General features: G+C 41.5%; 1 protein-coding gene across 31 annotated transcripts in view; it reads right to left on the bottom strand.

Annotated features, from left to right (window-relative positions):
* IMMT (inner membrane mitochondrial protein) overlaps positions 1–18,700 on the bottom strand; it is a 57,157-nt gene extending 38,457 nt beyond the window's left edge. For all 31 annotated transcript variants that reach the window (XR_014841522.1, XR_014841525.1, XR_014841527.1 and 28 more), the window contains exons 1-2: positions 18,523–18,700; positions 213–286 (exon numbers count right to left, since the gene is read on the bottom strand). Coding sequence is in view for 20 of the 31 variants with exons in the window: in XM_021087282.2 (XP_020942941.1) it covers positions 213–286; positions 18,523–18,567 (119 nt within the window). In the remaining 11 variants the exon portion in view is untranslated. The remainder of the gene's footprint in view (positions 1–212; positions 287–18,522) is intronic.
* Positions 18,701–22,578: the final 3,878 nt, after the last annotated feature.

Raw genomic sequence — 22,578 nt, 5'->3', positions numbered from 1 at the left:
TCTGGCGTAGGCCGATGGCTACAGCTCCAATTAGACCCCTACCCTGGGAACCTCCATATGCTGAAGGAGCAGCCCTAGAAAAGGCAAAAAGACAAAAAAAAAAAAAAAAAAAAATTAAGCAGATATTTCCATATTCAAGAAACACACACACAGAGACACACACCCTTAGCACACAATTAAAAAGTCTGTGTATAGGGAGATATACTACATACCGGGAACTGCCTGAGGTGGAGTATCTGCGGCATGGTCGGAGTGGACGGAGGACAAACTTCCCACAGAGACAACTCTAGAGAAGAAGGAGGAAACAGCACAATCAATACAGTCGTAGGAGGAGTTCCCGTCGTGGCTCAGTGGCTAACGAATCCAACTAGGAACTATCGAAGTTGCAGGTTTGATCCCTGCCCTTGCTCAGTGGGATAAGGATCCGGCGTTGCTGTGGCTGTGGCATAGGCCAGCAGCAACAGCTCCGATTAGACCCCTAGCCTGGGAACCTCCATATGCCTCGGGAGCGGCCCTAGAAAAGACCAAAAGAAAAAAAAAAAAAAAAAAATACAGTCATAGGAATCTGGGAGGCTTTTAGGGCTAGGAACTCAAAAGCAATACTTTTATTATAAAAGTCTTCATTAAACAGAACGTTTTTTTTTTAATTGTTTTGTTTGTTTTTGTCTTTAAGCCACACACACGGCATATGGAGGTTCCCAGGCCAGGGGTCAAATTGGAGCTGTAGCTGCCAGCCTACACCACAACCACAGCAACTAGGAATCTGAGCCGCATCTGAGACCTACACCACAGCTCACGGCAACGCCAGATCCTTAACCCACTGAGTGAGGCCAGGGATCGAACCCACATCCTCATGGATGCTAGTCAGGTTCATTAACTGCTAAGCCATGATGGGAACTCCAACAAAAATTTATTTTCAGAAACCAATTTACCATGGAATAAAGACCCTTAAAAACAGTGATGCTGGGAGTTCCTGTCATGGCACGGTGGAAACAAATCCAACTAGGAACCATGAGGTTGCAGGTTCAATCCCTGGCCTCGCTCAGTGGACTAAGGATCCAGCGTTGCCCTGAGCTGTGGTGTAGGTCGCAGATTTGGCTTGGATTGGCATTGCTGTGGCTGTGGTGTAGGCTGGCAGCTACGGCTCCAATTAGACCCTAGCCTGGGAACCTCCACAGGCCACAGGTGTGGCCCTAAAAAAAAGACAAAAAACAAACAAAAAAAACCCACAAAAAACACCAGTGATGTTTCCTGCACCTCAAGACTCATAAAATTACTTTCAAGATCTCAAAAAAAGAAAGTATCAGGGAGGTCCCATTGTGGCTCAGTGAATTAAGAATCCAACTAACATTCATGAGTATGCAGGTTCGATCCCTGGCCTCACTCTGTGGGTTAAGGATCTGGCATTGCCACAAGCTGTGGGCATAGGTCTTGGATGCAGCTTGAGTACCATATTACTGTGGCTGTGGTGTAGGCCGGCAGCTACAGCTCCAATTCTATCCCTAGCCTAGGAACTTGCACATACCACATGTGTACCTGTAAAAAGGAAAAAAAAAAAGTTTTTAAATTTAAAAAAGAGACTATCAGGAGTTCCCATCATGGCACAGTGGTAAATGAATTTGACTAGGAACCATGACGCTGCGGGTTCGATCCCTGGCCTTGCTCAGTGGGTTAAAGATCCAGCGTTGCCGTGAGCTGTGGTGTAGGTTGCAGACATGACTTGGATCCCATGTTGCTGTGGCTCTGGCGTAAGCCAGTGGCTACAGCTCTGATTAAACCCCTAGCCTGGAAACCTCCGTATGCCATGGGAGTGGCTCTAGATAAGGCAAAAAGACAAAAAAATAAAAAATAAATAAATAAATAAAAATAAAAAGAGACTATCAGATGATCAGCAATTAATACTTTTCTCTTACTGAGGTATAGTTAATATACATTATATAAGTTTCAGGTGTACAACTTACTATCACAATTTTTAAATGTTATACCCCACTTATAGTTATTAGAAAATACTGGCTATATTCTCTGTGCTGTACAATATATCCTTGAAGTTTATTTTATGCATAAGTTTGTACCTCTTAATCTCCTACCCCTATTTTGCCCCTCCACCCTCCCCACTGGTAATCAATCACTAGTTTGTTCTGAGTCTTTTTTTTATTATATTCACTAGTTTCTTAAATTTTTTAGATTCCACATATAAGTGATCATACAGTACTTGTTTTTCTCTGATTTCTTTCCCTCAGGATACTGCCCTCCAAGTCCATGCACGTTGTTGCAAATGACAAAGTTTCATTCTTTTTTATGGCTAAGTAGTATTCCAGTGTGTGTGTGTGTGCACCCAATTAGTACTTTTAAATGTATCTTATGCTAATTACTTCTTGGAGACAACTGGAATTTGCCATGTGTTTTATAAACCGGCAAGAAAACAAAACAAAACAAAGCATAAAATACCTATTTTCACTTTGTAAACTTAAGACATCTGAAAAATCACCTATGCAATCTAGCAAAAAACACCACACTAAGATACAAATGAATCTACTCAGGGGAAAGACCCAACCTCAACTTAATTAATCCAGAAAACCAAGTTTCCCAACTCTAAAATGATTAGGAAGCCAGTCAATTCCAAGTGGCATTCGTCTAAATCTAAACATTCATTTTTGGTTTCTCCTAATTTATCATCAAACTAAAAGTCAATAGCTTTAAGAAAAAAACTAATTTTAACTAATATTGTAAATGCTCATGCACTACTAATCTCCACATGACTTATCTTTTACACAAAAGCCAATGATCAGAACACTTTGTAATTTTTTGAAGTAGAGCTGATATACAGCAATAATTTCTGCTGCACAAGAAACTGATTCAGTTATACATGTACACACATCCATTCACTTTCAGATTTTTTTCCCACATAGATTATCACAGAATATTGGGTAGAGTTCTCCGTGCTGTACAGCATGTCCCCATTTGGCTAATCATTCCATAAACCACAGTGTGCATATGCCAATCTCAAACCCAAGTCTATCCCACTCCCTCCCCCCTCCCATTTGGCAACCACAAGTCTGTTCTCTATGTCTGAGTCTCTTTCTGTTTTGTAGACAGGTTCAGTTGTGCCATATTTTAGATTCCACATATAAATCATATGGTATTTGTCTCTTTTTCTGACTTCACTTAGTAGAAGAAACTCTAGTTGCATCCATGTTGCTGTGTACATAAAATCAAATGTTTCTTAACAAAATGTAGATCCCTTAAATAAAACAAATAAATGGATATCTAAATACTATCTGATGAAGGTTTGATAAATTTAAGGCCATTCATAGTTACCACTTTGAAATTTCGAACCTACTACATACATAAAAAAAATCTTTACTTATAGCAAGTACGAAATCAAACAGCAACAAGGGGGAAAAATGTTTTTGTCTCTAGGTTCCCTGATGAAACTGCTCCTAAAGAATAACACAAACCTCCTTCTAAAAGTATCTTAAGTTTGAAGAAAATATATCACATGATCAGAGTGACACGAAACTATTCTGGAATTACAGCTGCAATTTACATCCTATCTGCCAACGCCTAGAGGTAAGCATCAAATTAATGTATTAATACATTTGGGGGGGGAAACTTTTACAATGTGTAAAGCAACTATAATTGGCATTTTAAAAGTCTTTCAATCAGCACCTTAAGTGTAGAATTCTCAACACTGTGAACTAAAATTAAGAGAAAAGGGTTTTTTCCCACTGTTTGGTAAAGCAGTAGCATGAAGTTTCAAACAGAACAGCATCTGCTTTCATATGTCAACACCATCAGAAATGAAATATTAGGAAACCATTAAAGTTGTGTATTGTTTACGACAGCAATTTACATCAATAGGCATAAAAACGTATTCACATCAAAAATTAAGTCACTGCTGGAGTTCCCTCTGTGGTGCAATGGGTTAAGAATCCAAGTGCAGCAGCTTGGGTTGCTATGGAGGTACACTTTGATCCCCACCCAGCACAGTGGGTTAAAGGATCTGGTGTTGCCACAGCTGTAGCATAGGTCACAGTTGCATCTTGGAATCAATCCCTGGCCCAGGAATTTTCATATGCTGCAGAGGCAGACAGAGAAAGGGGGAAAAAAAAAAAAAAAAAAAAAAACTAGGGAACTGTTAACAGTGTACAATTAGCTAACTGGACTGTACTGTGTGGTAAATCACTTCTCTGTCACCAAGGGCTCTGTAGTTAACACATACTGTTTAATAATCATTAGGACAGGGAGCCTGTATACTCTGGTAGTCCCCAAACACTAATGAAGACCCTGGCTGAAGCATTCCCCTGCCCACCAGACGGGTTATCCATTCAATCATCTTGGCTTAGGGATGCACTTCCTGTTCCCAAGCAGCTACCCCACACCCTAGATTAACTATAAATTGTCCCAACAGCCCCTAGGAAGTGTGGAGCACAGTTGTAAATGCTTCCAGATCACTGTCCACCAACCCCACCTTTTGGTGGATAATAAACGGATCCACAGATTATGTGAATCTGTCTGCTTTGTTTTTTGGTCTCAAGACAGTGTCTCACTGGATACATTTCATTCCCTTCATCTTCCAACAGCTGTTACTTAATATATTTAACCAGCCCCTTTTGATGGTCACTGAGGTTTTGTTTAAATTTTTATAATAAACAATGCTGCCTGAGAAACATAAATATCATTCTGGGTCAATTCCTAAAAGTACTCCTAATAGTAAAATTTGAAATGCTGATAAATACTGACAAATTAGCCAAACTGTTCTCTAATAGTATTAGAGAACGTTTCCCCACAGCCTCTTCAATATAATTGCAGTTTAGTTTTAATCAAAATTCCCTTTGACTGTGCACCTTTTGATATATATATATATGATCTATTTTTATTTCCTTTTTTTTTTTTTCTTTGGTCCACACCAGCAGCATGTGGAGTTCCCAGACCAGGGATCAAACCCACGCCAGTTATAACCAGAGCCGTAGCAGTGACAATGCCAGAACCTTAACCCATTGAGCCACTAGGGAACTCCTATTTCCTTTTCTAAGGACTATCAGAGTATATCCTTTGACCATTTTTAAATAAGACTGATCTTTTTCATGTTCTTTTTTACTTAAGTATAGTTGATTGACAATGTTGTGTTTATTTCTACTACACAGCAAAGTGATTCAGTTACACGTATATATAGTTTTTAATATTCTTTTCCATTACAGTTTATCACAGAATATACAATATAGTTCCCTGTGCTATACAGTAGCATCTTGCTATCCTTGTTTCCTTTTTTTTAATTCCTTTTTATGGCTGCACCCTCGGCATATGGAAGTTCCTAGGCCAGGAACTGAATCCAAGATGCGTCTGTCCTATGCCACAGCTGCAGCAATGCCAGATCCTTCAATCCACTGGGCTGGGTGGGGGATCGAACCCACACCTCTGCAGTGACCAGAGCTTCTGCAATCGGATTCTTAACCCATTGCACCATACCAGGAACTCCATGTTTATCCATTCTATATATAATAATTTGCATCTACTAATCCCAAACTCCCAGTCCATCCCTCCCTTACTACCCCTTGGCGACCACAGGTCTGTTTTCTATGTCCCTGAGTCTGTTTCTGTTTCTGTTTCATAGATATGTTCATTTATGTCATATTTTAGATTTCTACATATAAGGGATATCAAATGGTATTTACCTTTCTGACTTACTTCACTTAGCATGAAAATCTCTAGGTCCACCCATGTTGCTGCAAATGGTATTATTTCATTATTTTTTATGAGTAGTATTTCATTGCGTGTATGTACACATCTCCTTTATCCGTCCATCTGCTGAAGGATATTTAGATTGCTTCCATGTCTTGCCTATTGTAAACAGTACTGCTATGAACACTGAGGTGTACGTATCTTTTTGAATTATAGTTTTCTCCAGATATATGCCCAGGAGTGAGACTGCTGGATCATACAGTAACTGTTTTTAAGGGAACTCCAAACCATCTTCCATAGTGGCTGCACCAATTTACATTCCCATCAACAGTGTATGAGGTTCCTTTATCCCCACCACCTCTCCATCATTTGCTTGTAGACTTTTCCCTTCCCCTGGTACTTTTTTTTTTTTTTGGTCTTTCTAGGGCCACACCTGAAGCATGTGGAAGTTCCCAGGCTAGGGGTCATATCAGAGCTGCACCTGCCACCTACACCACACAGCTCACGGTAACGCTTAACCCACTGAGCGAGGCCAGGGATCAAAGTGGCATCCTCACAAGTACTAATCAGGTTAGTTACCAATGAGCCATGATAGTAACTCCTGTGGACTTTTTAATGATAGCCATTCTGACCAGCATGAGGTGGTTCCTCACTGTAATTATATTTCTCTAATAATTAAAAATGTTGAGCATCCTTTCATGTGCCTGTTGGCCATCTGTATGTCTCCTTTGGAGAAATGTCTACTTAGGTCTTCTATTTTTCAACTGGGTTGTTTGGGTTTTCTTTATTGAGTTGTGTGAAATGTTTGTATATTTTGGAAACTAAGTCCTTGTTGGTCAGTCGCTTCATTTGCAAATCTTCTCCCAGTCCACAGCGTCTTTCCATTTTGTGTATGGTTTGCTTTGCTGTACAAAAGCTTTTAAGTTTAATTAGGTCCCTTTTTTTTATGTTCTTCTCTGAGTGCTCTTTATACATGAAAAAATGAGCCACATCTCTGCTAACTGCAAATGTTTTTATCCAGTTTGTGATCTGTTTATCTCTTCCAATGGAAACTTTTGCTGTGCAGAAAATTACTTTTACCTAATCAAAACTGTCAATCTTTTAAAGACCTCTGGGTTTTCTCATATTCTTAGAAAACCACCCTTTGATTATAAAATAATGGGTTTTTTTTTGTTTTTTGTTTTTTTTTATTTTCCCACTGTATAAAATAATGGTTTGACTCTCATGGTTTCATTCTTTTATATTTAAATCTTTGAATCCAGTGTAAAGTATAAAGTATAGATTCAATTTTATTTTTTCCTAAATGCCTATTCAGCTGTCCCTAAATCACAGACTGGATAAGCCATTTTTTCCAACAAACTGAAATGCCAACTTAAAATATATCCAATTCCTTGATATATATTCAGATTTCCTAATTTGTTCCACTGTTCCACCTATTCCCACACTTCTATTCAAAGACCAACATCATAAATGTTTTAACCATTGCATTTTAGAATTACGTTTTAATCAGGTACAACTAGTCCTCTCTTCCAGAATATTCCTGGGAGAGAAATATTCTTTTTCAGAATATTTCTGAACATTTTTGCTTTTGTTTTTGTCTTTTTTTTAGAGCCACACCTGCAGCATATGGAGGTTCCCAGGCTAGAGGTCGAATCAGAGCTATACCAGCCAGTATACACCACGGCCATGTCAGATCAGAGCCAGGTCTGTAACCTACCAAAGCTCACAGCAATGCTGGATCCTTGACTCACTAAGTGAGGTCAGGTATCAAACCTGCGTCCTCATGGATACTAGTCAGATTCGTTTCCTCTGAGCCATGACCAGAACTTTCTGTTTTTGTTTTGGAAAACTGAGCTTTCAAAAAAATATTTTCAATTAAACTGTAAAAAGCACCAAGTGTAATATGCACCTTGATTAAAAAAGGGATAAAATGTGAAAAAAATTACCTTTTATGACCAAAAAATAGCAGCAACAAAAAGTTTCACACTTCTTTATTAAAAAAATTGTACCGACTCAAATTAATACAGTTTTTATCTGAAATAGTGGCTCCTGATCTAAAAAACTTAAGTATCCTACTCATTAGGCTACTCTCAGTCTATGTTGCATTTCATATTCTATTTTTTATTTTTTATTTGTATATTTTTGGGGGGGTCTTTTCTAGGGCCGTACCTGCAGCACATGGAGGTTCCCAGGCGAGGGGTCCAATCAGAGCTGTAGCTGCCGGCCTACGCCAGAGCCACAGCAACGTGGGATCTGAGCTGTGTCTGCAACCTACACCACAGCTCACAGCAACACCGGATCCTTCACCAACTGAGCAAGGCCAGGGAATCAAACCCACAACCTCATGTTTCCTTAACCACTGTGCCACGATGGGAACGCCACATTTCATATTCTAAATAGAGCTTTAAAAGTCAGGAAATTTAAGTTTTATTACTGTTTTATCACCCAAGTATGAATCTCTTGATACCATAGTTTAGTCTTGCCTGTTTAAAAAAAAAAAAAAAAGATGTTTTCTAAGTCTCTTTTAATCTACAGGTGTTCCCTCCTGTAATTATTCTGTTGAAGAATCTTCTTGTTTGACCTGTAGAATTTTCCACAGAATGGATTTTGTTCAAGGCACAAATTAACACATTCCTGTCCTCTGTATTTCCTGCAGGCTGTAGCTGGAACCAGACACTTGCTCAGACTCTGGTTTACTCTCTTTGGAAAGACTTTTCTGATGTAGTTATTTTGCTGTGTTCAAGGCATGCGCAAGTTCCAGGCCAGGGATAAAAACCCTCACTACAGCAATAACCAGAGCCACAGCAGTGGATCCTTAATCCATTGAGCCACCAGGGAATTCCTGGCAAGACTTTAGCTGGTGGTGTGTTCTCTCATCAGGAGGCACACAATGCCTGATTGCCTTTCTTTTTGCAATGTTATCAATTGTGTTAATATACAATACCTAGATCCATTAATTTATTGGAAGTTGCAAAAAGTGGTCTCTAATTCTATTTTTCATTTTTAATTTGACATATTTTACAGAGAGATGCTTCCCCTCATCTACAATCTGGTTACTCAATACTACAATTCAGGAGTTCGTTGTGGCTCAGCCACAACAAACCCAACTAGTATCCATGAGGATGAGGGTTCCATACCTGGCCTTGCTCAGTGGGTTAAGGATCCAGCATTGCCATGAGCTGTAGTGTAGGTCACAGACGCAGCTTGGATCCCATATTGCTGTGGCTATGGCTGTGGCTGGCAACTGCAGCTCTGATTTGACCCCTACCCTGGGAATTTCCATGTGCCGTGGGTGCAGCCCTAAAAGGACAAAAAAAAAAAAAAAAAAAAAAGTACAGTTCATATAGGAATGGTAGGATAAACGGTTGATTCTTTTTTATCCTTTTATATAACTATCTTCTGATGGTGAACAATTGTAGGGTTTTTTAGTTTTCATTTATCAATTGCGACAGATTGTGTTTTCAAAAATGGTTACATTTCCCACCTCATACAATTTTTTTTTTAATTTTTATTTTTTGTCTATTTTTTTTTTTTTTAACGGCTGTACCCCAAAGCATATGGAAGTTTCCAGGCTAGGGGGTGAATCAGAGCTGCAGCTGCTAGCCTACACCACAGCCACAGCAACACCAGATCCAACGCACGTCTGCGACCTATGCCACAGCTCAGGGCAGTGCCCGATCCCTAACCCACCGAGAAAGGTGAGGGATCGAACCCGCATCCTCACGATTACTGGTCGGGTTCATTACCACTGAGCCACAACAGGAACTCCAGCAAAGATCCTTTAAGACCTCAGGAAGATCTAAGGAGGTGTTCCTCAAAGAATTTTTTACATTGAGAAAAGGTCCACTAAGGACTTTTAAAAGTATGTGTCCCATATTCTTTTTAATAAAGAACAGGGCTACTGAGAGAGAATCTAAAGGTTTTAGCCCACAGCAGCCTCACAGGGAGCCCAAAATAGAGAAGAGCTTATCCTGATCAGATTTGTGGGTATGCCTTATGTCCAATGGAGCAAACTCCACTAAGACACACAAGAAACCCACAAAGTTGTTAGCTGAACTGTGCTGATGAAAAAACAGGCCAGTCTAGATTTAAAGGGGAAAAGAATACCTAGACTCTAGAACTTCTACACACAGAGGGTAATCTGAGAAAACAATTTGGCTGCTACCAGGCTGCATTTCTAGTAAATGAAGGATAATTTTTTTTTTTTTTTTGTCTTTTTGCCATTTCTTGGACCGCTCCCGCGGCATATGGGAGGTTCCCAGGCTAGGGGTCGAATAGGAGCTGTAACCACCAGCCTATGCCAGGGCCACAGCAACTCGGGATCCAAGCCGCATCTGCGACCTACACCACAGCTCACGGCAACGCCGGATCGTTAACCCACTGAGCAAGGCCAGGGATTGAACACGCAACCTCATGGTTCCTAGTCGGATTCGTTAACCACTGCGCCATGACGGGAACTCCCTGAAGGATAATTTAAGGAGTGAAACCAGAAACCCACAGGGTAGAACCAAGAGCTATGGAGAAACATTCCCAAACAGCAGGACTAAAGTCCTAATTAAGCAAGCAGCAGCATGTGCCCAGCAGGATTTGACATTTGATATGAACAGGGGCTGCTGTGTGCCTCCTGTTTTCAGCCTTTGGGGAAGGGAGTGTCTAAAGTACCTGAACACTATACTGTATGCAGGATATATGGAGAACAAAGAACTTGACCCTTTAGTTCATAGATGTTTAGATTGAAAGGGAAAGTAATTAAGGACCTATACTCAAGGAACCACATCCAAGCTGTCTTATCAGCATAGGGATCTGATTTGATGACAAGATCTTGGTCCTGTAGTCTAAGCCTGATGCTGTATAAAGATGAGGTTGTGAATCAAGTGCATGTAGGAGGGATGTGTGTTGTGGCTAGAAGGCAGACTGTATTATCCAAAACTGACTGCAACAATATTTCCTCTAACACCTGCTCTTTCAGAAACTTGCTACTCCTTCATCAAGTGCTATTCCTTCCCTGGAACAAGGGCAGGCCTTAGTTACTAATTCACTCATAGAAGGCAGTGAAAAGTAATACATTGTGACTTCTGAGACCAGGACATAAAAGGGATAGCCTGGCTGTCTCTTGTTACACTTACTCTTGGAACTTAGCCAAGAAACTGTGAGGAAGCCCAGACATAAAATGCCACATGTGCCTGTTTCAGCCAACAGTCCCAGCTGAGGTCTCAGGTGCAGCCATATCAACTGCCAGACATGTGAGTGAGGAAGCCTTTGAGATGACTCTAGTCCCAGCCACTGCCTGACTACAACCTCACAAGGGATGCAGACCACAACTGCCCGGCTGAGGCCAGGAAACCCCCAGAACTGAGTGAGACAATAAATACTTTACCCCAAGTTCAAGGTGCTTGTGTAGCTATAGCAAACCATAACAGTATCTTTCTCAACTCATGGATTTAAACACTTTTGATGGACTTAAAAACCAGCTAGGATTATTATTATCTTTTTGAAAACTCAAACTGTCCTATTTTTGGCTAATGGGTGCTACTTCAAATTATATATTATTTTATATTACTTTAATTATATGTGTGTATATATACACATATATGTATTTTTTTTTTTAACTCTAGCTCTGTATACATCAGGCCATCTGCAACTACCTGGTGGTAAGTGGATTTTTTTCTCCTGTGTGGTAAAATTCACTTGTAAAATTCAGTATTTTAAACCGTACAATTCAGTGACATCTGGAACATCCACATGCTATACTATCATCACCACTATCTAGATCCAGAACATTATATCACCCCAAAAATAAATTCCTGTACCAACTAAGCAGTCTCCTTATTCTCCCTTCTCCTCAGCAGACACTATTTACTTTGTGGCTCTCAGATTTCCCTATTCTGGATCTATTGTATAAATGGAATTATGCAATATGTGGCCTTCTGTACCTGGCTTTCACTTGGTATAATGTTTTCAAGGTTTATCCATGTTGCATGTATCATTATACATGTACCATGTACTTCATTTCTTTTTATGGCTGAAATAGTTTATTGTATAGATATACCATATTTTATCTATCTATACATTACTGAACTTTTTTTTTTGTCTTTTTGTCTTTTCCAGCGCCACCCCCACAGCATATGGAGGTTCCCAGGTCAGGGATCCAATTGGAGCTATAGCTCTGGCCTATGCCAGAGCCACAGCAACTTGGGATCTGAGCCGCATCTGCTACCTACACCACAACTCATGGCAACACCGGATCCTCAACCCACTGAGCGAGGCCAGGGATCGAACCCGCAACCTCATGGTTCCTAGTCTGATTCGTTAACCACTGCGCCACAACAGGAACTCCCCTAACTGAACATTTGATTGTCCCTATCTTTTGGCTATTCTGAACAGTGCTTTGAAATCCATCTGTAAGTTTTTGAACATCTGTTTTCAGTTCTTTTGGGTGGGACTAGTTGAAGAGTCATACCTTAATTCCCATTTTAACTGTGCAGAATTTTACATTCTCACCAGCAAAGTATGAAGGTTCCAATCTCTCCATATCCTCTGCAACACTTGTTACTTTGTTTTTATTAGAATCATCCTGTTGGCTGTAAAGTAGCTATTTCACTGTGGTTTTGATTTGCACTTCCTTAATATCAAGGGATTCTAGAAGTTCCCGTTGTGGCACAGCAAAAATGAATCTGACTAGTACCCATGAGGATGCAGGTTCCATCCCCGTCCTTGCCCAGTGGGTTGGGGATCGGCATTGCTGTGAGCTGTGGTATAGGTCGCAGATGCAGCTTGAACCCCTTGTTGCTGTGGCTGTATCATAGGCCAGCAACTGTAGCTCCGATTCAACCCCTAGCCTGGGAACTTCCATATGCTATGAGTGTGGCCCTTAAAAAAAAAAAAAAAAAAAACAAAAAACCCCAAAGGATTCTGAACATCTTTTCACATGCTTGTTGACCATTAATATATCAGCCCTGGAAAAATATCTAAGTCCTTTGTCTATCTATTTGGGTTGTCTTCTTGTTCCTGAGTTGTGGGTCTTTACATACTACTGATAATAGATCTTCATTAGATATATGATTTAAAAAAATATTTACTCCTATCCTTTTTACTTTTGAGTGTCATTTGATGCAAAGAAATTTTTTTTTAATTTTGTAAATCCCATTTATCTTGTGTCTTGTAGTGTCACATGTAAGAAACCACTGCCGAGGAGTTCCCGTCGTGGCACAGTGGTTAACGAATCCGACTGAGAATCATGAGGTTGCGGGTTCGATCCTTAACCCTTGCTCAGTGGGTTAAGGATCCGGTGTTGCCGTGAGCTGTGGTGTAGGTCACAGATGTGGCTCAGTCCCACATTGCTGTGGCTGTGGTGTAGGCCAGCAGCTTTAGCTCTGGTTCAACTCCTAGCCTGGGAACTTCCATATGCTGCAGGTACAGCCCTAAAACAAAAAAAAAAAAAAAGAAAGAAAGGAAAAGAAACCACTGCCAAACCCAAGGTCTACTGCCACAGCTCTTTCTTAAGCACCAAACTAAACTATCTATCTATATAAACTAAATATCTTAACTTTAACACACAAAATATTGGCCACTTCTTAGTTCTGAAATACCTTTTTATCAGCAATAACCTACACTGTAGAAAAGACAATATTGTATCAAAAACATTTTCCTTGACATATAACCTTGTAATCAATGTCATAAGGTTATTAGCATTGCTTTTTCCAACCTATAGAAATACAATTTTTAAAAAAGACACCAAAAAGCGAGATTAAACATAAATTCTCAGGTAATGTTGTAATGCACCAACTACTAATTCCTTAGCACTACCAAACTAAAGTGAACATTTAAAAAGAAACCATAGGAGTTCCCGTTGCGGCGCAGCAGAAATGAATCCAACTAGGAACCATGAGGTTGCGGGTTCGATCCCTGACCTCACTCAGTGGGTTGATGATCTGGCGTTGCTGTGAGCTATGGTGTAGGTTGAAGATGCCGCTCAGATCTAATGCTGCTGTGGCTCTGGTGTAGGCCAGCGGCTACAGCCCTGATTAGACCCCTAGCCTGGGAACCAGGTGCAGCCCTAAAAAAAGACAAAAGACAAAAAAAAAAAAAGAAAAGAAAATCACACCAAAAAAATCCCATTAGGTTTGGCATGCAAACAGTATTATTTCTCAGTATAAACATACTCTATACTTAGGAGAAAAAGTGCTCTTCAATAATGACAAGGAAAAGGCACTAAAAAGACAGATCAGTGCATCTGCAGATGACCTCTCCCAAATTTGTAGTGTGGGAGAGGGCTAGGCTGAAAGCCCAGGTCCTCCAAACTCAAGGCCCACCTCAAAATAGGCTGGGCCTGATGATGCCTTTGTCCTGGGACTAAGTGAAAGCATGCTGTTAGGTCTGAGAAGTAATCTGAGGAAGAACTAGAGCTCTGAAGCTCATTTCTGGGAAAGAAAGAAAGAGCAGTTCATTTCTGATGCATACCCCCATATAAGCAATTTAAGGATGATTAAGTCCAGACATTAAGTATAAGTTAGATGTGGTGTTCCTGTTGTGGCTCAGCAGTAATGAACCTAACTAGTATACATGAGGACACAGGTTCCATCCCTGGCCCTGCTCAGTGGGTTAAGAATCCTACGTTGCTACGACTGTGGCACAGGCTGGCAGCTGCAGCTCTGATTAGATCCCTAACCTGGGAACGTCCATATACCATGGATGTAGGCCTTAAAAAAAAAAAAAGTTGGATGTCAACTGCAAAGGTTGATTTTATATGTTAACTTAGAAGGTGTTTCTGGACGAGATCAACATTTAAATCAGTGAACTATGTATGAGTAAACTAGACTGCCATCCACAACGTGTGTGGGCCTCATCCAAGTAACTGAAGTCCTGAGTAGAACAAAAAGACCAGCCTCCCCAAGCAAGAGGGAATTCTCCAGCAGATTGCTTTCAAACTGGAACTGCACCGTCGGCTCTCTGGTGGCTCCACTTTGCCAGCCTTCACTGAAATGGCACCACAGGCACTCCCACGTCTGTGCTTATCAAGCCTGCCAGCCTCTATTGCTAACATTGGACCTGACAGCCTCCACAACTGCATGAGCCAATTCCTTGTAATAAATCTGTCTATATACACATCTTATCCATTCTGTTTCTCTGAAGAACCCTCAAACACCATTAGAGGTTCTAATGGAGGTTTAAAGGAGGTCACATCCACTTACGGAATTTCAGAAAAATTCACAGAACCCATTTATTCTTTCACTTAAACATGTCACAAATATTTACCAAGCATCAGTTAGGAGCTGGGACTACTGTGAGTACTGATGTGGATACGGTCCCTTTAAAGAGCTGACATTTTAATGTAGGAAACACACAATAAGTACATAGATGTAAGGAGGTGATAAGGGATACAAGCAAAACCAAGTAGGGTAAGGGCAAGTTCAGAGTGAGGCAGAGAAGGAGAGAGTGACCAGAGCTCTACTTCAGACAGGGAAGGGCTCTCATAAGGGAAGATGCTATGTGAGAAAATGTGTGAACGAAGGGAGTAAGCTAAGCAAAGATGTGTGGGAAGACGTTGTGGTAAACAGCAATGAAAAGGCAATGAGAAGAACAGAATAAGGGAGAGTAGAAAAATGAGATATGCAATGAGCCAGACCATGAGGGGCCTGACAAGTGTGGTAGAGAGTATAGATTTTATTCTGATGGGACATCACCGAAGGGCATGGCATACATGTTCTGTATGCTCTTGTAAAGGGATTTGTTAACAGCTCGGTAAGGAACGGCCTCTACAAGGGTAATAGTAAAAGCCAGAAGACATTTAACAAGATGGTTTAATGAGTGGAAAGGATTTTGACAGATGGAATACTCTGGAAAAAGCTGACAAAATCAAGTAGAAATTTGAGTGCGAAGTTTGAGAGGAGGCTAGACAGTCATCTGCTTAGGCATTAGTTCTGAGAACTGATGTAATCCCAAGTGAGAGCGTATATAAAGAGAGGGGACAACAATATCGCTACACGCTTATCAGAATGGCCAAAAGAGCTGAAAATGTATGTCCACATAAAAACCTACACTGAAATGTTTACTGAATCTTTATTTTTAACTGCCAAACATTGGAACCACCATTCACCTCAGCAGGTGAACAGAGGAAACCTTAAATGAACTACTAAGTGAAAGAAGCCAATCTGAAAAGGCGATAAACTATATGATTCAATCTATACAACATTCTGAAAAAAACAAAACTATGGAGATAGTAAAAAGAATGGTGGGTGCCAGGCGGAGGGGTAGGCAAGTGACAAACAGACGGAGCACAGAGGATTTTTAGGACAGTGGAAAATACTCTGTATGATACAAGATGATGGATAAATGATTCGCCCATGTTGTCATACATTTGTCTAAAAGAATGAATGTGCAACATCAAAGGTGAATGCTGGGATTCCCACCATGGCACAGTAGGTTAAGGATTGGTGTTGCAACAGCTCTGGATGCAGCTGCAGCTCAGATTCGATCCCCGGCCTGGGAACTTCCACATGCCATGGGTGCAGCCAAAAAAAAGGTGGGAGGGGGAATGCTAATGTCAACTATGGACATCAGAGAATCATATGGTAGTGTATGTTCATCGATTGTAAAAATTTAACACTCTACTGAGGGGTGTTAATACTGGGAAGGCTATACATGTGTGGGGACACAGGATATGTGGTAAATTCCCTCCATTTTGCTAAAACTGCTCTAAAAAAATAAGGTCTTAATTTAAGAGAGAGAAAGAGCTAGGGAGAGGGGGAGAAGGGGGAAGAGAGTTCCTTGGGATACTTGGGTTCCCAGGGGTACAAGAAAAAGCAGACTCAACAAAGGAAAATGAAAAAGATGAAGGGTAACCTGGGACCCAAGATACTACATGAGAAAAGGGAAAAGAGCGAAAAGAGTTTCACAAAATAACACATCAAACACCATGGAATGAACGAGAAGATAAGAATAAACCAATGAATTTTACAAGACAGAAATTTTAGGAAGGTAAGAAATCTTGGTTGTAGGCTAGAAATGGATTCATATTTTAGTAGTAAGTTTTGACCAGTTTTCTTCTAATTTCCTAAATGGAATCCCATTAAGTTTTTAGAAAATATTTTGATAAAGGCAAGGAAGGAAAAAGTAATTTTGGACTTTACTGCAGACAGTGACAATGTAACCTGAGGGCAAAATAATGAAGAGAGTGCCATGAAAGGAGGGCTCCAGAGACAAACTTCTACAGTCCCGCCCCAAAAGGCAGCTCTGCATCCTGCCCCCTCCTAGCCCAACTGGGGCATCACAACAGGGCCAGACTCTCATATGGCCGCCATGATCTCTGCCCCCTGCAGTTAAGCCCATGATCCGAGGTTGTATGGCAAAAGGAGTATCAGAGATATAATTCAGGTTACTAATCAGATGACCTGAATTTAATCAGAAGGGGGTGATCCAGGTGGGCCTGGCCTAATCCTATAAACCCTTTAAATCTGGGTCTGAGGGGGAGTTCCCATCGTGGCTCAGTGGAAAGAAATCTAACTAGTATCCATGAGGACGCAGGTTCGATGCCGGGCCTTGCTCAGTGGGTTAAGGATCCAGTGTTACCATGATCTGTGGTGTAGGTTGCAGATGCAGCTTGCTGCAGCTCCGAATTAAACCCACTTAAACCCCGGAGGTGTGGGGTGGGAGGGAACAAAGACTTGAGCCCTACAACCACAACAAACTACAATTCTGCCAACAAACTACAAGAGCTTGGAAGAGAACCCTTAGCTCCAAATGAGAACCACAGTGGGGACAATACCATAGCAGAGAACCCCATTCATGTCCAGAAACGGTTTTGTTTTAAGCTGCTCAATATGTGGCATTTGTTATATAGCAATAGAAAACCAACACACACCCCACTTTCCTATGGAAGAGGCTGCTTCTCTTACCCTTAAAATGAAAGAGGAAATAAGAAAACTTGAAAGAAAAAATTAAGTTTGATTTTTATGATTTCTAACTCACTATGTCTAGGGATTTTGCTCAATTGCATGAGTCACAGTACCTGTTTTGCAACATCACATTTTGCCAAAATACCAATTTTCTTTAATTGTGAGCAGTGGGAATAGGTTTACCTTTTTTATTTTTAATTTTAGCAAATTACTTTGACAATCATGCAGAAATAAAAGGAACTGGGTTTCTAACCTCCTTGAATGTGTGCCAAAGTTGTCCCAGCACCTGGAGACACAGGCTAATCTCAGAAATGAGCACAAGGTCATGTCGCCTAACCTTCCTTGAGCACCAAGAGTTCGAGCTCCATAAACTACAACCTTTCATTTTTGTTCAGAGAACGAAGAGCTCAAGAGGTGTTCTCAGCTACAAAAAGAAGGGCAATCCCTCCTCCGTGATAATTACAACCTTGACCCCTAAAACGCGGACTCCAGCAGTCCAAGAACGGCCTTACTAAGATGCAATAAGACAAGGCTGTGCGTATCCTGCTGGGAAGTGTAGTTTTTCCCTGTCGACCTTCAACCACCGACTGTGCGAAACCTATCACGCGCCCAACCGGCGACCCGAGCGCCAGTAGCCTCGATTGGTCCTAGACTGGGGCAGCGCAGGGCTGATTGGATGGCACGTCCCCTAGGCCGTGCCTCCCGTCCTATGCCCGCCTCCCCGCCACCTTCTCCTCATGCCCCATCCCGCTCAGCAATAACCCTCAAGTCATCCCAGTCTGGCAAACTCCCGAATTAACTGCTTCACGGGCCCACCCGACACTCTCGCGATAAAGGCGGCCCTGAGACACGCCTTTGTCCCCGGGCCTAGGCAGAGACAAAGCCTCCCCCACTTTCAGTAGGTTGCCCGTCACCACACACTCTCTTCCGGCGCCCTGATCCTTACCTGGGCGGTGGAGGTCACGCCGGATAAATGACAGGCCCGCAGCATCTCGGCGCGGCGGACGGCGCTGCGGGTCTAAGTGAGAGCAGGGGCGGCGGCGGCGCGAGAAGGGGAGACCGTGCGCGCGCGCAAGCGTGCTTGCGTCCGTGCCGCCTGTCCGCGCCCTGCGTACCGGAAGGGCAGCCACCGCCACTGCGCATGCGCAACCTCCTGTTGCCCCTGTCCAAGCCCCTCCGAGAGGCTGGGCTCTGTCGGGACGGAAAGGGCGCTTTCTCTTTCCGGGTTGCGCTTCGGGTTCTGGTCTGTAGCGGGAAGCCCAGGGTACTAGGTGAACTGAACCGGTTGGAGGACGTCGGAAACTGGGGCTTCGGTTCCTGCGAAAACTGAGCAGGTGTGATTCTTCGGAGAATTCTAGCAGGAAAGTGGCTCAGCCTTTTCCGTCGGCTGGATATTTCGTAGAAAGGAATGGATTTGCCCAAAGTTACGTAAACGATGGTAGTGTCTCGGTTTCCGCGTTTGTTTTGTTTGACAGTCCTTCAGGGAGTCATGCTTTTGAGAGGCTGGGTGAGAGAACACTGAGGAGACCTTTGTGCAAAATTATTTGTTCATGTATCTAATAAATAGCAGAGAAGGGATAGGGACCCTGATTCTTCAGGTTCCACAGTCTCTACTCCTTCCATATTAAACCACACTGCTTTCTCCACCAAGTTTGTATTTTAAAAAGATAATTTTGGCCACAATCTGTGAGATGAAGTCAGTGCAGAAACACTGTTCAAAGCATTCCACCGATTCTGTAATCACGGAAACATATGTTAAATATTGAACACTATTCAATACTATTAGTACTAGTAATGATCTTATCACAATATCATAGAAACTAAATAACTTATCTATTGCGTGTGTAAGGTACTTCAAGTCTTAACTAGATAGTTCATTGTAGTTCTCCCTAGCGGTAGACAACGCTACTGAATCCCATTTGTAAAGAAGTGACTTTGAAAATTATCTAAGGAGTTCCCGTTGGGGCGCAGCGGAAACGAATCCAACTAGGAACCATGAGGTTGCGGGTTCAATTCCTGGCCTCAGTGGGTTCAGGATCCGGCGTTGCTGTGAGCTGCGGTGTAGATCACAGACTGGGATCTGGCGTTGGTATGGCTCTGGTAGCTACAGCTCCCATTAGACCCTTAGCCTGGGAACCTCCATATGCCACCAATGCAGCCCTAAAAGTCCAAAAAACAGAAAAATAAAATTATCTAAAATCAAATGATTACTTATGTTTGTATAGGTTTACTGCTTTTCCGAATAATTTTGTAATTACATTATACTTGATATTTCACATTGCCATCACTTAGCCTCAAGAGCAGTCGCCCACTTTTTTTTTTTTTTAGTAATTTTAACAATTAAACGGCAGCCCTGCCAGCCCATCCCTGCCCACTGCTCTCATGCTAGCTGACGCCAGTGTGATGACTTTTCTAACACCTTGGCCATAAACCTCTCAATGTCAATGAACATCTCCTCCAGCCATGTATGGCACAGCGTTGGGCCTCAATATCATTAGCAACTTTTCCATCTTCAAGATTTCAAACTCCAAAATTAATTTCTATAGTTTTTGTCATTTAATAAAGTCCTTAATCCCCATCTTCATGTGCAATTTATGACTTTTTTTTTTTTTGCTTTAAAATGGACTGTCCTCAGGAGTTGCTGTCATGGCTCAGTGGTTAATGAATCTCACTAGCATCCTTGAGGATGCAGGTTTGATCCCTGGTCTTGCTCAGTGGGTTAAGGATTCGGCGTTGCCATTAGCTGAGGTGTAGGTTGAAGATGTGGCTCAGATCACACGTTGCTGTGGCTGTGGCGTAGGCTGGTGGCTACAGCTCTGATTCGCCCCCTAGCCTGGGAACTTCCATATGCAGCTCTAAAAAGCAGAAGAAAAAAAAAAAGAATCTGACTAGTATCCGTGAGGATGCAGTTTCAATCCCTGGCCTCACTCAATGGGCTGAAGGATTCAGCGTTGCCACGCTGTGGTGTAGATCCTAGACTCGGCTGGATTTGGTGTTGCTGTGGCTGTGACATAGGCTGGCAGCTGCAGCTCTGATTGGACCCCTAGCCCCATATGGTGCAGGTGTGGCCCTAAAAAAAAAAAAAAAAAAAAAAAAAAATTTAAACAATGCCACTCTTCTCACTAATTTTTTGAAATAGTTATTTTTCATAAAAATATGTTTGTATTAACATGGAAAAGGTTTATAATTGTTATTTTATTGAATTTATTTTATTCCTTTTTGTCCAACCCACAGCATGTGGAAATACCCAGGCCAGGGGTTGAACCCATGCCATAGCAGCAACATAAGCTTCTCCAATGACAATGCCAGATCCTTAACTTGATGTGCCACAAGAGAGCTCTCATACTTGTTATTTTAAAATGACAATAAGTGCAGTAAGCAAAATAATTATTCTCCAATACATCCACATTCTCCTAATCCCAGAGACCTGTGAATATATTACCTTGCATGACAAGAACTTTGCAGGTGTGATTAAATCAAGCATCTTGAGATTGAGGAATTATCAAGATTATCTGTGCAGGCCAAGTATAATCACAAGGATCCTTATGAGTGAAAGAGGGAAGACGGAGGGGCAGAGTCAGAAAAGGAGGTATGGGAGTTCCTGTCGTGGCACAGCAGAAATGAATCCTACTAGGAACCATGAGGTTGCAGGTTCAATCCCTGGCCTCACTCAGCGGGTTAAGGATCTGGCATTGCCGTTGCCATGAGCTGTGGTGTACGTCACAGACTCAGCTCGGATCCCATGTCATCGTGGCTGTGTCGTAGGCCAGCAGCTGTAGCTTGGATTAGACCCCTAGCCTAGCAACCTCCATATGCCTCAGGTGTGGCCTTAAAAAGCAAAAATAAATAAATAAAAGCTATAAATTTTTTTTTCTGTTTTACTATCCAATGTAATGAATACTAATGGGCATAATCCATATAATTTAAGGTTCTTTAGGATGCTCAGTTTTTAAGCATGTAAAGAGGTTCTAAGACCAAAATGTTTGAGAACACTGCTCTAAATACATCTTGTGTCTGTCTTGGCTCCCTTTCTTCTTACCTCAGCTCCTAGTGTTCTTACTACCAAGAGTGACCTTGCCCTTGTTAAAAATCCTCACCATTCTTTAAGACCCATTTATATTCTACTTCCTTGTCCCTGATCACCCCAACCAGCAGTCTCCTTAACTGAACTGCCCCTTGAGTCACTTATCTGCCTTGTATTTATGGTCTGTACTTGCCGCCTCATTAAATGTGAACTCATTGAGAGCCAGTGTTTGACCCTTACCCATTTCAACCAATAAATGTTGTCATATATTGTCTATGCATCAAACATCTTAGGCAACGGGAATGGAAGAGAGGTTTGTTGTTTTTATTGTTTGAATGAACTTTTTTTTTTAGTGGATGATTACTAATTCTCAGGAATAAGATAAGGAATATAGTGTTCAAGAAGAGATGAAATGTCCTTCCACCAAATAGCAGTGTTATTGATTAGAAAAAAATATGTGTGGAGTTACTGTTATGGCTCAGAACTTCCATATGCTGCTGGTGTGGCCCCAAAAAGACACAGACACACAAAAAAAAGAAGAAAGAAAAAGAAAATACGTGTGTATATGTGTGTGTGGGGGGAGGAATCCTTAGGATATTTACATTCATTTGATTATAGTTGGCATTCATTTTTTAAAAAATTCTAATAACATTGCTATTTCCTATCCATCTAGCTTAATATATACCACCTTTGGAAGGATACATTTTATTCTCTCAAATAAATGTAATAAAATGAGCAAAAATAAATTGTTTCAAATATGTTATGTACTTAAATACATCTTTCAAGCAAATGCTCGGTAAAATTGTATTGACAGCCTACTATATGCCAGGGACTATTCTATAGGCACTTGTTTTACAGCGGTGAAGGACAGCCTGGCATATATAAAAGGCATTCAATACAGGTAGACTTAGTGTCTTCCCTTTTTTCATTCTCGCCCTCCCCCTCCCCCTCCCCCTCCCCCTCGACTCCACCCAGATT

Source organism: Sus scrofa, chromosome 3 (genome assembly GCF_054392235.1).
Source record: "Sus scrofa isolate SSC_HxYL_T2T_F1_AM1 chromosome 3, Sscrofa_HxYL_maternal_Yorkshire_Landrace_v2.0, whole genome shotgun sequence".
NCBI lineage: Eukaryota > Metazoa > Chordata > Mammalia > Artiodactyla > Suidae > Sus > Sus scrofa.
Note: the sequence above shows the minus strand (reverse complement) of the source record. Positions and strands in the feature narration are given on the sequence as shown.